The sequence below is a fragment of the Ostrinia nubilalis genome, chromosome 7 (genome assembly GCF_963855985.1).
Source record: "Ostrinia nubilalis chromosome 7, ilOstNubi1.1, whole genome shotgun sequence".
Lineage (NCBI taxonomy): Eukaryota > Metazoa > Arthropoda > Insecta > Lepidoptera > Crambidae > Ostrinia > Ostrinia nubilalis.
In genome coordinates this window covers 2,270,454-2,286,540 of record NC_087094.1, presented here as the reverse complement: position 1 = coordinate 2,286,540, position 16,087 = coordinate 2,270,454, and the positions used below count along the sequence as shown (strand labels likewise).

Sequence of the window (16,087 nt, the reverse complement as noted above, 5' to 3'; positions counted from 1 at the left end):
AAATTTATTTTCACTGTCAATATTGTGAGAGCGAAAATATCCGGATCTCAGTAGAGAGTATGTAAATAAAAAGGACACTGTTTTTATTGTACCAAAAAAGTACTAAATAAACTTTATTATTATTTCATTTAATTTTGTTATTATTTTTATTAGAATTTCATTTCTGTAACAAGCAGAGTCGATTTTCACAACCATGAGACAGGCAGGCAGCAGATTTTTTTCATTATCCTTCTTTTATTAATAGAAGACTATAATACCCGTGTTTAAAGGTCGATTCACACGGTGATCCATCTGCTCGCTTGCCTCCTGTCACATAAAAAAACGTATCAGTGAAGTCACAGTTCTGACACAGTACCGGCAGTGCGAAATATTCTGTCATAAATTCTCTATGAGTGCCTGTCAGTGACAGTCACTACACAACAGTGCTCTCAATATCAGTTGTCAGTGCAAATACAGGAAATCACGGACATAATAACTGATGCTCCGTGTACTGAGTACCTACTGAAGAGTGAATTGAATAACTGACCCAACTGTAGCACTAATACTAAACTGGACGAACACGTGGACGGAACTTTGGCTTAACAGATATGTGTGAATCGACCCTAAACCTATTTTTAACATGGTAATGTCTTTCCTTGAAATTAAGCCCCAGAAGCCCCGATTCTAGTCTAACTTTTAACCTTTTTATAACAATGGCTTGCTCACTTGACTCTTATAATTGAAACCTTGAAGTATAACTGAAATAAAGTAAAAGGCCATTAAAGGAAACAAACGGATTTCTGCGAACATTTTTTATTTATTTTCTAATTACGACTAGAGGAAATAATCTTTGGAGTACTGCGGAATAAATTTTATAAAGTTTAATTAACATGAAAAGGTGAAGTTAGCTTTTGATTTATATATTCACATGAAAAATGTATTTCTTTTTGGATTCGTAACATCTGTTGGTAATGTCTTTGGTGCTTAAATTAATGAGATTAACGAATAAAGATATTTCTTAATATATTACTTAATAGATCCTCTTGTATTACTTTTTTTACAAATATACAAACTTACAATACTTACAATATTATTATGCTTTTGAAATAAGTACAATAATTCTTACTTATACATATCAGTGTGCTTACCATGAGTTTACGTTAGGTGTAGGTACTCGCTAGCGAGTGCGTCAAAAAATTCTATGAAGACTTCGGTTCTTGAAAGTAGCCAGTAGGGGCGCTGTATTTGTGTCATTTTTTTACGCAGTCGCTAGCGAGCACACCTAACGTAAACTCAAGGTTGTCATCATTGTCTTTTTCTATACTTAATAAACAAGTTAACATTTAGTTTTCTTGCTTGCAGGTAGTTGACGTGTCTAATTGGATCCTGATCGCCCAGTCAGTGTCAAAGGTATGTTGTAGAAAATTCTAGTATTGCGGCGTATTTTTACATACGACGTTGTGACATAAAATCCACTACCTATAGTATCTTATAAGCATTATCTAACCCGGTTCAAAGCTTTTTTTATCTATAATATTTTTTGGAGAAAATTTCAACTTTTAGTTACACATCTTGCTATTTAAACTTATTATCCAACAATTACTATTAGATCAAATATTTTTATACAAACGTCCTCGTAAGGTAAAAATCTTTCAATATGAAAAATATATTAATTACAAAACATAATATTCTTTATACAACGAAACCTAATTCAGTCTATGTTTTTGCCAAATATCACGTTTCTTGTAGCCGTAAAAAACAGAGTAACAGTGAAATAGTAACTAATATTTCTGAGCTTTTCGTTGAATAACCTGAAACAAAAATAGAGACAATTAGTAAATGTTTAGTAGTAATAAAATATCTACGTTTTTTGTAGACAAATAATATGGTATTTAGAAATATCTGTTAATCTAATGGGAAGCATGATTGTGTTACGAGTGTGTACTACAATAGTCCAGCGGCGGCAGGGTTCGAACCCGCGTTCTTTGGATCTCGATTTGGCCAGTCCGACACCACCATTGCCGCTACAAGTATGTTGGCTACTGTATAATAATTTATTTTTTATAAATAAGTGAAATTAAGACATTTCGACACATGCAAGGAAAAACATCGTAACTCAGTTTTGGGCATTTTTCAGGAGAGTGTGACAAAGTTTTGAACAATTCTCACTTAGTCATTTTAAATCCTAAAGCTAATCTGTCTTGATAAAATACTAAGATATAATTCGGATACCTAGACCCTATGATTAAAATTTAAAATGTTTATAATAACGAAATCCTTACCGCTGTCTGGTTCTTGTTGCGTTTGCGCAGAATTGGACTCCGTTGTAGGAGGTGGATCTGCAACGAAAAATAAATTTTAATTTGACTCAATTTAACACACATGTTTCTTTATCAGAAAAATAACGAACGGCCTTCACTAGCTGGGTTTTTATTGGCAGTCAAGCTGGCAATACTGGCCACACAAGAGTTGCAGCAGTAATATGAAAGATCTCGTATATGCAAAAATCGTAATATCTACGTTTTATTACTAGTTTATTACCTCTATAGAAGATATCCCTCTTTCTACTGAAGTAGTTTGCAAGAGGAACCTGCATGTCGCATAGAATCTCTACCGTGGGAGGGAGAGCGTCGATTCTGACCACTGCACTCGTCAATGCAGTGTAGCGTTCGTTGACAACCTTGATAGATGATTTGGCGTTTAGTGGCCTGCGAACAATAAACAAGTTTAAGTAGTACCTACAATAATTAGGCTGAGTTTCACCACCTAACTTTGTATGAATGTTGGCAGATTTTTGACGTTTGTCAAAGTTAAAGTAAGATGGTGCAACCCAGCCTTAGATTTGTAGTGTGAACGTGGCACAGCGAAAGTATCGGCGTCATATTGACAAAGGATAAAGAATTTTATGCATTTCTTTATCACAATATTTTAATTGATTACAAAATTGAATTGAACTCGTGGAACCCTAAGCCTAGGCGCAGACCACCAACTTTTAGTTGGCCAATAGTTGGACCCGATTTTAATTTGTATGAAGAATCGACCGATACCAAATCGGTGTAATATCACAGAATAATAATAAGTACTACGTACAGAAGTTTTACTTCGCGAAGGTATTTAAAAAAATGTATGCTCAATGTCCTTTTAACAATATGGTGTAATTTAGCCTGTCTCAAGAGTCAAGCACCATTTTGTTGACAAACGTCAGTGATCGGCACTGCGCCGAAGCTATAGGGCTGACTTCGGTAAAATGATGTGACGTGAGGTGCCAAACTGCGGAAAATGGCGGAGGAAATGCATGATTTAGCATGAATTATCATGAATAATATTAACTACTTATTTACCTCTCAGTGTCTTGAGGCAACTTAAAAAAGTACATTCTGTGTTTTTATTATTATTTAGGTAGTTAAATACTGCACAGTAAGTATTTAGTACACCGTTTTCTTTATTTTCTTTCATCATAATACGCGTGCGTGAGTCAATGTTCGCTCGTATGTGAGGCCTTGTCGAATAGTATCCTGTAGGTGGGCCATCGTGCGTGTTTTGTTTTCGATGTAAACTCGCGGAGATGAACAGGCCTGGTAATATGCGCACTTTCATACATCTCCATACTGATTAACAGACCGACCCAACTATCGGCCAACTAAAAATCGATGGTCTGCGCCTAGGCTAAGTGGTCGTATTAGACAGCGGTAACATTGATTTCTATAGTTTCTCGATTCACTATGGTACTTGAGGGGTATATAAAATGAAATGATTCATCTAATTTCCAGACCTAAAGGAAATTGACTAAAATAACTAATCATATTCTCATTCACTACAAATCATTAGATACTTGATGTTCGTCAAGATTTTCTAAACTGCATTGTGAACAGCAAATTTTGTGGTTATCTGGATAACAAGCTATAAATTTTATCTTAACGGCCAAGAATTACACACGCAAACGTTTAAGTCATAATATCTTTTAATAACATCGCAAATTCCACGAACATGTTAGTGAAAAAAATTTAAGCACTAAAAAATACGCGTGCTTGGTGTAGAATGTGGCATTTTAAATGTATTTGTAATTTTGTAATAGTTGCGATTTTGTAACAATCTTGTACAGATACATTGATGTACTGTCGACATTTTTCCACGAGTAGATCATACTTTAATAAATATACGAATAACTAGCTTATGCCCGCGGCTTCGCCCGCGTGAAATTTAGTTTGTCATAGATCGTCATAAATTATAGCCTATATGTTATTCTGGGTTATAAACAATCATATTGTAAAGTTTGAAAAAATCCGTTCAGTAGTTTTTGCGTGAAAGAGCAACATCACTGCCTTAAGAGCCATTTCACAAAAAAGTTCCGCGCGAATTTAGGTACAAACTGTCAACGCAACGTAAAAAGAGTAAAAAGAACGCCGAAATGGACAAAAAAATCTTGAGCCGTGACCGTATTAAGACTTGATATAAGTTATTAATATTAAGGTAGAATAAGGTATTAAAACTTGATAAATTAATTTAAAATTTTAATAGAGTTTATGTAATCTTTCAAAATTTTTTATATTTCGATTAATAATAATGAAACACGAATAGGTATAATATGTAAAATATATATTAAGTACAAAATAAAGACAGTCACATAGTGAAAAAAAAATGCCCTCTTACAGCTCTATCATCGGACCCTGGATATCATTTAGGGACGAAGTATTCGTCAAGGCGAATCACACAAGCCCAAACTCCATGGGGTTCTATTGTTTTGTTACGGAGTTGCAATGGAGGTGGCCATTGCAACTCCTCCAGATCCATTATCAGACAGAGCTAAGAAATAAATAAATAAATAATAATAATTATTATTAAACAAAAACTAAAATATTTCATCTAACTATCTTACTTCTTACTAGTCTTACTAATATTATAAATACGAAAGTTTGAATGGATGTCTGGATGTTTGTTACTCTTTCACGCAAAAACTACTGAACAGATTTTGATGAAACTTTACAGTACAGCACAGCAGTACTAGGCAGTTTGTGTTTAACTATCACTCGGGTCGGACGTTCCTATCGCAAAACCGTTGGTTCACTCAGTTCCGATACGACTCTAGTGCTGTGTGTAATTATTCTCGTGAATATACTGAGTTTATTAATTTCTACGAGTGCATTTCATTTTGCCTGAGACCTACGCCATGAACCCTGAACAAGAAGACCCTGTCGCCAGCGACAGCGACACTTATCCATCCCTAGCGTTGACCAGAATTGTGCGCATACTCTGGAGCATGCTACATACAACTGGCCGTCGGAGAAGCATAGATTTCCCTTAAGTCTACTCCCGCTACCATATGGCACTCCGCTAAAACTCGTGAGGGGCGCCAACACTTGCTTTTGTATCGAAAATTAGTATGAGCAGCGCACGTGGTTGCCCGTTGTAGGCTCTATGCAACCACGCTATTTTAAACCGTGGCCCCTAAGCATGAGATGGGAAACTGCACTCTCTTGAATTCTCTTTAATTTGATGGTATTAGGGGAATCCTAGGAACGAATACAGACTTTACAATCGAGTTGCAATGTTACGTTTTCTTGCAATCTGACCTTGATTTTTCAAACACGTGTCAAAATAAAAAAATAATTTAAATCAAAAGCTCTAAGGAATATTTAATTGACATCAATTTCGAAGCAAGCACAGATCACAGAAACTAATGGGAGATGTGACAAGAGCCGCCCCCTTGAGCCTTGAGCCGGTGTCGCAACAATATGCCCAAAAACAGAACATATTGCTTGTGAAAGCAATGATGACAGCCGCGACGTCATAATGTAAACAGTTTACATTGCTTGCATAGTACTTAAGATTATTCGAACGTTAAATACTAATACCAGAGTGGATAATGAGCACATATTTTGATTTCTTTGTGTGTGTGAATTTCTAATGCGACACTGAGTTTCGAACTCAGCGCATTACTTAGCATCTCTCTCTATGGAAGCAAGTTATCTCCAAAATAACATTCTACACCTTTTTAACCTAGTCAGGTAATAATTTTATTAAAATACGAAGCACTTCATCTACACTGGTCATCACAAAAATCGGCCCACCTACGTTTTACAGGAAAACTCGTTTCTACTGACACAATCATGGTTCCCCAACAATATTGGTGTTATTTGAAAGCCCAATAAATATCCTTAAAGAAAAACACATTTAATTTCCTAATAAACGATTAACATATACAATAAATGTGACTTGAAAAACTTGAAAAAAGACCTCACTTTGGGCTCACCTCTGGGATCAATTAGACCAATTTTTATGGTTATAAAACCAAATAATAATCTCACGTGTCCTCTTTAGCAGATGGATAGCGATTAATCCTAACTTAACAGTTTTATAGCCATAAAAGTTAGCTCAAGCGAAACTACCTATTTTTTGAAGAAGTGACTCTGGATTCTTCTACAGACACATTTTTGGGGTTAAATCCTTTCCTTTAATGAAATGAAGTTTGGAACTAGGCTTTTAAATAGTAATATAGTATAGTAATATTGGTGGGAAGTGGGGATGCATACGTTTGAAAGTGCTTGTCGCGGGTGGGTCGATTTTTATGATGACTAGTGTATTAATAGGATATTAAATATGTTTTAGAAGTTAATAAATTAATTATGCATAAAATATAAATGTTACGGTAAATATGATAAATGTGAAAATTATGAATAATCGCCGGTTATTATGAATAATTACCTCATGATTTGGTAAATGTGATTAATATGAGATCATTTATGTGTGTATAAATCTAAATAGGCGGCTTAGGGGTGGCCCAAGGGCCACCCCCGCCGCTCCTTAACTTATTTTTCACTTTAAATCAAAACAATGTTTTATAGGCATTATGGGAAAGTAACGTTACGCAAAAAACAGTCCAAACTCACTATGCCAAATTATATTAATAAATGATATCAAAATGTTCAAAATGTGAGGCTGTACATGAGCGCTGTACACGATCGAGTGTTCTCTTTTATGATATTTTAGTTAGTATTAAGATTACATGATAAAATAATCACTGATAAATGTGATGATTTTTATCACTTTTACCTCGCCTGTCGGTAATTATTCATACTAACCAGCGATTATTCATAATTTTCAATTTATCACATTAACCGTAACAGAGAAGTATACCACTTACATACTTTTTTTTATAATTTATTTATTAAAATAAATACATACATAATACACATAGTTACACCCAGACCCGTCAAAAAAATTCATCCTTTCAGTTTCTGCTCGGCCGGGAATCGAACCCGGGACCTCTCGGCATATTAGTCCGTTTCGAACCACTACACCAAACGGCCGACTTGAAACAGGGACCTCTCGGCATAGTATCACATGTATTTGGTCGCCGTATAAATCACCATTTCACGACACGAACGCACGTAAACGTCATGGCGGGAAAAGTGACACAGGTCCTGCCTTGACGGGCGCTCGCGCCATACTAATCGATGTCGACCTGCGTATTGTAATTTATACTGATATTCACATCAATATTTTGACAAAGTGGTTACTAATATTTAAACAATAACTGTAGAAATCTATTCTACAATGCATATTCTTTATTTTGGGATACTTTTATTGCAGTTATTGCTGTGTTTTTAAACCAAAAACCACGATCAAAATGTGACGTTAATCTTCAAATTTGCCAAATTATTTTTAAATTTTACTCAATAATGGTAGTGAAATTCAAGAATCCATTTCATTAATGGACAACAAGAATATATGTCCGATGATTATTATATAATTTTAAGCTTATTATATGAGCATAAATAATAGATACAGGACTTTGAAATTGAGTCTGCGGCAATTTTTCCGTAAAATGGTTGTGGGAGATGGGGCACTGAGAATTAAGCAAAATAGTTTTAGTAAATCCGTTTCATTAATGGTCAACACTAAGGATTGACCTATCTTTCGCAGTTATTCAATAATATCTGGGTGTTGCTTAAGATAGTAATTCATGCTTCCAAAATCTTAGAAATTCGCACGAAAATGTAAAATGGCTCTTAAACTTCAATTCTTACGTGAAAGTACAATAATGTCTTTTACACATTACTGTAATTTTAATACCTCTAAATCCACCTTTTATTCAGTTGTAGAAATATTCAAATAAGCCTTAGAAAAAAATGCTTGTTCCCATAGTACGGACTAAGCGCCGCGTTGCTTTCAGCTTAGCCGTGCTCATACATAGGAATGCCTGAAATTTTTCAGCCGTTAGCGGCTGGACTATAAAAGGAAAAATTTAACTGCCTACGCAAAATGGTACGGGCAAATATGTGATATGGGAGTTCCAGAGAATACTGCGGGGTCAGGACTAGATTTTATTATGTCGGACAAATTAATCTCGGGCGTGGGGGATATTCTGGAGAGACATTTAATTCAGCCCCTAGCCATCCATTTGGGGCTAGTTTTATTTCTTTATGAGCATTATGTTATGTTGATGAAATGGCTTACGCTTTATTGGCGATTAAATTTTCGGAATCTAAGTATTTAATAACGGTTTTCATTCGCCTAATACCTACTTGCTTATTACGTAAGTATTTTTTTTTTCTTGTACTTAATATGTTTAATTATGTGACCACAATATAGTACAGCGGCGGCAGGGTTTGTTGAACTAGCGTTCCTCGGATTTCAAGTCTGCCAGACCATCGGCTTCACCACTGGCCTATTTGTCGCCTCAAATGAAATGCTCATAACATTTTTTACCGTTCAAACAGGCATCCATCAAGTGAAAACACAACACTCCAATTTATGTGTGTTAGGTACCTACTTCTCCTAAAGAAATTTATATTATGACGTGTAAAAAAAAATCCCGAACGGTCCTCAGTTGACTTTTCTCTTAACCCCTTTCCCGCAGAGTTCAATAAATTCAAGTGTCCTATTACACCGTTCCATCGATATTGTAATCGATACAACATCAACAATGTCCGATATTACACCGAATAAGCGGAATGCCAGCGACAAACTAACTGCGTCGGCGTTTCCGAAAATGTCCAGGTTGTTAACCAACTTTCGGCAGCATCCGAATTATGTAGACCCAAACTGTAAGGTAATGGGAACGTACGGGACGATGTTTTGAACGAGCCGGTCAAGGAATCGATAGTTTGTTAAATGATTTTCATATGACAATCGACATATACCTACATATTTTTGTTGTAAAATAATATCATTTACAAGTTAGTGATGTGATGTAGATATTATCTTGATATGTCATTGTTAAAAAAATAGTTTAAATTCAAATAGATGTGTTCAAATATTGTGCAGATGACATCATTATCAAGTTAAACACAGTAATTACTTATTTCGTTGTAATACAAGCTATTTTGCGACAAAAATGTATCATTATAGTCTGATGTAGGTATGGTTGTCGACTGTATATTCACGTTTTGGTAATCAACTTTGACATTGGTTCAAACTATTTTATAGTTTCCTTTATCATTTTCCGATTTTTTGTTGCTCTATTTGGCTCATGTATTTTGATTTTCGATGTTAGTCATTGATCTAGATTTAGGATGGATCTACATCACTATTGTGTAGTAACAAACGTCACCATAGTTTTCCTGTCAATAGCCTATTGTATTAACCCTTCTGTCCTATCCTACATTATACTATATTCCCACATTTGTTCCACCCCATAATGAGTGCGGAAGTGTGCGTCCGTGACACACCTCAGCGACAAGTCACCGACATTCGAATCAAATTGACGCGATGTGTGAAAAAGCACGGTTGGCGGCACTCGATATTTTTTGGGAAATCGTGTGAAAAAAATGGTAATGCGGCGAGCGGGAACGGTTGATATTGATCGCGATTATTGTCTGATAATGTGAGCATTGATTTACAACTTGGTTAACTGGGAAATATGTTGATGTATTCGAGTTTCTGTTTTTGTTTTTATTGTTGCGTCGGTTATCTGTTTGATTTATTTTCGTTTCATTTTATTAATGACTGGTTACAAGACATTGGACATAATAACAGTTTATTTGTATCATTGTTATGCTTGTTATTTATGTACGTCCAATAACACCTCCATAATTGATTAGGTAGGCGCTTAACTCTTATCGGTTTATGCAATGTAGTTAGTGGTTAGTAAAATATTTTGAGTTTTAGAATTTAGTCCGCTTATTTCACAACTTTGATAACTGGAGTACCTACTTAACTAGCAAATAAATCAAATTCTTTGTAGACGAGTTATTAAAAATATATTTAACACTTTATAATTTAAAAGCGGTTTTAAACGCAATAGATTCCCATGTGTTTTCACTTTAAGTACGTTTCAGTGAGTGTTTGGTAATATTCAAGACTCGATCCTGAGTTCTGAAGTTCCGGCTGTCCGGTAATCGAACTGTTCCGGTATTTATTACGTTATAAATAACCGTTTTCAGCGACGAACTAAGTTTGTTAGTAACTTTAGTACTATGAGATGGTTGCAATCGTGTTTACATACGTTAAATTTAAAGTGCTTCATCGCATCGATGAAGTAATTGGTCTCTGTGGACTAGTTATAGATACAAATTCCGACATAAATAAGTGATGTTTTAAATGAACTACTAGAACGTACCCATTTAAGACCCGTACAATTCACCGCAATAACGATGATAGAAAACCAAATTACTGTCGTTTTTATTATTTTTTCTATACAAGAACTTTCCTTGAAGTTCCCAAAAACTTCCCTGAAAGCCAAAAAAGTACTCAGGGTTTCAATATTTGACCAGTATATGAAATTTCACCCCGTGCGAAGTTTAGACAGGTTGGCAGTGTGATAACTAAAACTATTTCTCACGCGATTTTCTACTCGATTGAATTTAATATCGATATTATAACCGGTAACGAGTTACATCACTAAGCTAATTCGGCACGACAACGTAACTCAAGCCGTGTGTGACATTTGACATGAATACTCCCCACTCGAACTACGTTCTTCGGTGAATGGTTTACATTTATCGATAATTTGTATGGCATGTAATCGAGATATTAGATATCTGACATAATGTAAGATGTTAAATGGGTCACATTCCCTAGTATACATATGATTAGGTAGAGCGTATGGCAAAATTGATGAATCAATATCTTACCATTCAAAAATGGCTCGATGCACAAACGACTCTACCAAATAGCTTAATGATTGGCTTAGGCGACAATCATAGTCCTAAGATGTCAGTATCGGAAGAATCGAAATCAGGGGGAACGCGGGTTTAAGCCCTGTCGTCTGCTGGACTATTGGGGTGAACTTATTCGTAACAAGCATATTTAGCTTACCACGAGGGGTTAACGAGATTTTTTTATTGTAGAAATTATTCAAAAAGTGTCTAGTTTTGTTACGTTCTATTAAGTTGTATCATGTACAGTCCCCAAAGTGCCCAAAAAATTCGCAACACATCTTTGTTATAATTGGAATAAGGTTGTGTTGTCTTTTTGGCCACTTTAGGTGTCAAAAACCATTTGATGCTGACTGTACTACGCTTCGCTTACAAACTCACCTGTTCCCAGCCAATATCACAAGTTCTGGTTTTGGATAAACGCCTTCCACCGAGCAAATTATGTTCAGGAAGCCATCTTCTAACCTATCCTGGATCATATCAAATCTTCTTTCTGGGACTGCAACAAAGAAATATAACATTATTTTAATTCCATTTTTTATTAGTACGTAAACTTTTTCAGGGCACTTATACACGTCCGTCCAAATATAGCTTGCCCAACCACCATTTCGGGAAAACAATCGCATTTCGGGAAAAGAAGTGGCAAAATTATAGTTTGAACTATTAGGACGTTTCCAATTTAGACGTTTCGTGCCGAACATTTGCCCCGCGTTTGCCATTCGTTTGCAAGACCGCACAAGGTAAATTATATGATAGTATAATTGCGTCAGAATAAAATTGAGAACCAATAGTTAATGTGCGGTCTTGCAAACGCAGCAAATGTCAACGTCTAAATTAAAAGCGCCCTTAGAAACTGTAAATTTTTAACTAATAAAGCCTAACTTTATACCGAGCTCCTCATGCATTTGGTGATGTACCTAAACGTATTTTTGATTGCAAAGTAATGTCACGTAGACTGAGACAGTAATGACTCACTATTAAGTAGAATGCTACAAAAACACCGTAAAAATGAGTTATTGTTCAAAAGATATGCTTGAATAGATTTGAAAAACAAAAGTACAAAAATAAAGAAGCTATTATATGCCTAATGTACTACCAGATATTAACCTCTTAAGTGCGACAAAACACAAGCCACTAATACGCAATATGGCCGCCATATACTTACAGAGGGAAGCTAAGTTGGAACTAATCGCGCATTACCGGGACACGCCACAGAAACAAAGCAAGGATGGAGGCTAATGGAATACAAATGGCCGTATTGCTTATAATACGATAAAATCCATCAATATTTGAAGCTATATTTGGGATGTAGAGATGCTAGAAGCGATATTTGGCATACTCTATTGGCTAGAATCTGAAATGTCTTTTCTGTTTTAACTTCGTCCTGCCTCACTTCTTCTGCCTGACTCTCTCTCTGTCTTATTGCCAATAGGAATTCTCTACCAGTCAACTCTCCCTGGTTGACTAGTAGAGAATGTAACCACAGAGACTGGTAAAGTTTTCCCATTGGTATTAAGGCAGCCGTTTGTACAACCGAACGAATAGCGTGTGATAAAATACTAATAACTTATGTTTTAAGTACAAAATTTTATCTCATACAATTAAAATAACGTCGAGAACCAGTGATTTAGAAAAACATACACTTTTCTTAAGTTCAGTTAAGTTTGCAATTAAATATTTTTACGAATAGTCATGAAAGTTTTAGTATTCTCTTCAATATTTCCTTTGCCCAGGATCTTTGAAAAAAGTGGCAATAAATTACCACATCCAGCGCCCAGACAGGCCCCTACATCTTCGTTAAAACAATATAGTATCCATTACAGTTTGCGTGATCGTGAACTGTTGAATGTACCTAAATATACTTTGCCCGGGCCAAAATACTGCAATTTGATGACATCTAAATTACATCGGCTTTATGCAATGTCTGGGCACTAAACATTTTATTGTCTGCTTCGGTATATTTTATAATCCGATAAAAGGTGACACAGCACAGGTAAATGCAGTAACGTATATCTACCAAGCAAGGTGCACTGAAAAAAATGTTTGGTTACACTGCTTACACAACAAAAGTGACCAACGAACTAAGAGTTAACTATAACCAAACTAATTCTAGCTCACTACAGAATTATTTGTTTAATTTACACAACATTTTGTTCCTCATAACCAAATTGTTCGGTGGTCACTTTTGTTGTGTAAGCAGTAACTAAACATTTTTTTCAGTGTGTCATAGGCATGGAGAGCGATTTTTTTACGCATAAAAAGGCAGGCAGGTGACCGCAATCGCATCTGGCACATAATAAATCTGCCCTGTAAGTGCCTATTCACTCTCGCCTTATTGCCTCTCTAATAGTTTATTAAGCAATTAGTAAATATTTTGTATCCTGTTAATTACAAAATCTATACTTATAATAAATCTGTAGAGAGGTCAATTCTGTACATGAAATATAATTTCAAAATAACTATCAGGGGGTGATTAGTGATCGATACTGATGCCAAAAATGCAATCAGTAAAATTTTTGTCTGTCTGTCTGTCCGTCTGTATGTTCCTTATAGAAACAAAAACTACTCGACGGATATTAACGAAACTTGGTACAATTATTCTTCATACTCCTGGGCAGGTTATAGTATACTTAGGAATTCCCACGGGAACAGGAATTAGCGGGAAAATCCTTTTGTATGAAAAATCTAAACCGCTTAAGTTAGACGTTTGAAATTTGGCATGCAGGTACCTTAGTAAACTTAAAGCTTAGTTACAACAGGATATTACAAAATTCCCACGGGAACGGGAGTTAGCGGGAAAAAACATTTGTATGAAAAAATCTAAACCGCGTAAGATAGATGAAGGGCGTAAAACGGGATCCACGCGTACGAAGTCGCGGGCGGCCGCTAGTTGATAATATTTTTATTGGAATAGTAAGTAACTAATTGAAATCACTTCAGGCGTAAACAATTATCTGTTAGTTATATTCATTTGCAAAATTACGTAATAAATAAACGAATGACTCTACTGATATTAGTGAGCCTTGTCGCCAAAGATAAATATTTTTTACATAAAAAATGTCTATGATTGAAGGATTTCATTGCGCAAGACTGTACTGTAAGAGACTTATCTGTAGAACTTTAACATTTGTATTTATTTCATTGTCATTATACCTGGCTACCGCCGTACCTATAAAATAATCCAAAACTTGATAGTATTATTAGGTAGCCAAAAGAGGGTTGTTATGAATTTAATATTCAATGAAATAATACGGTGCCATGTGGTGTCATTAAGCACTATTATATTACACTATAAATAATTACCTAAACAGCGATTATAGCCATATTCTTAATATTGGTTTAATGAAATGAACGTGAAATACCTTACCTTTACACCCGAGCTATCCAAATATTTTTACCTGTCTGATTCTGCTAGCTCTACAAATATTTCTAACCTTTATTGCCGGCAGCATAATGCCAAACTTACTTTTGCCGTTGGCTGTACAAACAGTACATCAAGCTGGCAAAGTAATTTCCGCAGTGAGGTTCCACAAAGCGCGGCTGCGCTAGCGATTCTGGTTCTGAACGTTATTGCTCGAATTGTGTGCTGTTGTAAAATTATAAGGAAGGTTTGTATGAAAGTTTGCTGCTTGAGCAGTTAGCCAGATATAAGGAATATCCAAGCAATTTGTTTTTTAACCACAAGGGGAACGATCTTGGCTTGAATCTCACCAGATAGAAAGTGATGATTACAAAATATCATTTGCTATCTCTTGAATTTCATCGTTTGGTACGTTACGTTGATCTTACTCTCCACAGAGTATGTTGAAAAAATCTTCCATCCCTCTCAAGTGTAATAGGATGCTAGTATGAATGTCATACCGCATCCCTACACAAACATTGAAAAGTAGCAATGAGCCTTCATTGCCTAATATTTTTTTTGAAGGGACGCGCGCTTGTAGCTTGAAGAGCTTTTCCAGCTTCACCGGGCAGAGTGGCGAGTACAGAAGGTACTCTAGCCGTTTGGCGATCGTCGGTGCGCGTCGATCGCCAAACATTGCCTAATCCAGTAGGGCTATCGTTTTTATACTTACCTAACAGTTGGCGTCACTGGCAAGTGACAGGACCTTACTCTAGTGGCACCCCTGGTGAGTACAAATGCGATAGTTCTCCTACCGCTTCAAGATTCTCCAGTTGGCGCTACTGTCTTAGCCACTAGCGAGTTACACTACACTACTCTACAGTGGCGCTGATTGGTGAGCGCTAAAACGGAAGTCGTCATTGGCCTTTATCGAACAACAAGCGGTCACCCGCGACTTCGTACGTATAGATCCTGTTTTACCCCCTTAGGGGTTGAATTTTGCAAAATCCCTTCTTAGTGAGCACCTACATTCCAAAAGGAACCCCATGCAAAATTTCAGACTCCTAGCACCTGTAGTTTCTGAGATTTCGTGATGAGTGAGTGAGGTGAGTGAGTCAGTGACCTTTCGCTTTTACAGACATAGATAGACTGCCGTGATTTGATGATGACTCACCAAATATAGTCATAGGTCTGGTCCTCTGATCCTCGGCCAGAAAAGTGGAGACCACGCAGGTGTAGTTGCCCGTCATCTCAGGAGTTGGAGACAGGATGTGCAGCGCCCGATGCTGCGTGTACGGGTTGTGGGACACTTTGTAGTTCAGGTTAAGCTGGAATCAAAAGATCATCATCATCATCATTTCAGCCACAGGACGTCTACTGCTGAACATAGGCCTCCCCAAATGCTTTCCACGTTGATCGATTGGTAGCGGCCTGCGTCCAGCGCCTCCCCGCTACCTTTACGATGTCAATCAAAAGATAACTTGTTAAAAGCATGATGCTTATGGGGTTTGAAGCAAACATAATTTCAAATTATGTAGGTATCCAGACAGTAGTATTGATTTGAAAGGAGCCCCGAATGTCAGTTTGATAAAATATGTTCCTTGATTAATGACTGGCTTTCGATTCTGAACTGACCTTATCAATGTTCTACAAATCTAGAAAAAATAAT

The 16,087-nt window shown here is 36.2% G+C and overlaps 1 protein-coding gene across 1 annotated transcript in view; it reads right to left on the bottom strand.

Annotated features, from left to right (window-relative positions):
• Window positions 1-784: 784 nt before the first annotated feature.
• Window positions 785-16,087, bottom strand: part of LOC135073540 (uncharacterized) — a 40,680-nt gene continuing 25,377 nt past the window's right edge. Inside the window, exons 3-7 of the mRNA XM_063967718.1 lie at window positions 15,593-15,746; window positions 11,460-11,577; window positions 2,521-2,687; window positions 2,262-2,318; window positions 785-1,790 (exon numbers count right to left, since the gene is read on the bottom strand). Of these exons, the coding sequence (XP_063823788.1) occupies window positions 1,714-1,790; window positions 2,262-2,318; window positions 2,521-2,687; window positions 11,460-11,577; window positions 15,593-15,746 (573 nt within the window). The 3' untranslated portion in view covers window positions 785-1,713. The remainder of the gene's footprint in view (window positions 1,791-2,261; window positions 2,319-2,520; window positions 2,688-11,459; window positions 11,578-15,592; window positions 15,747-16,087) is intronic.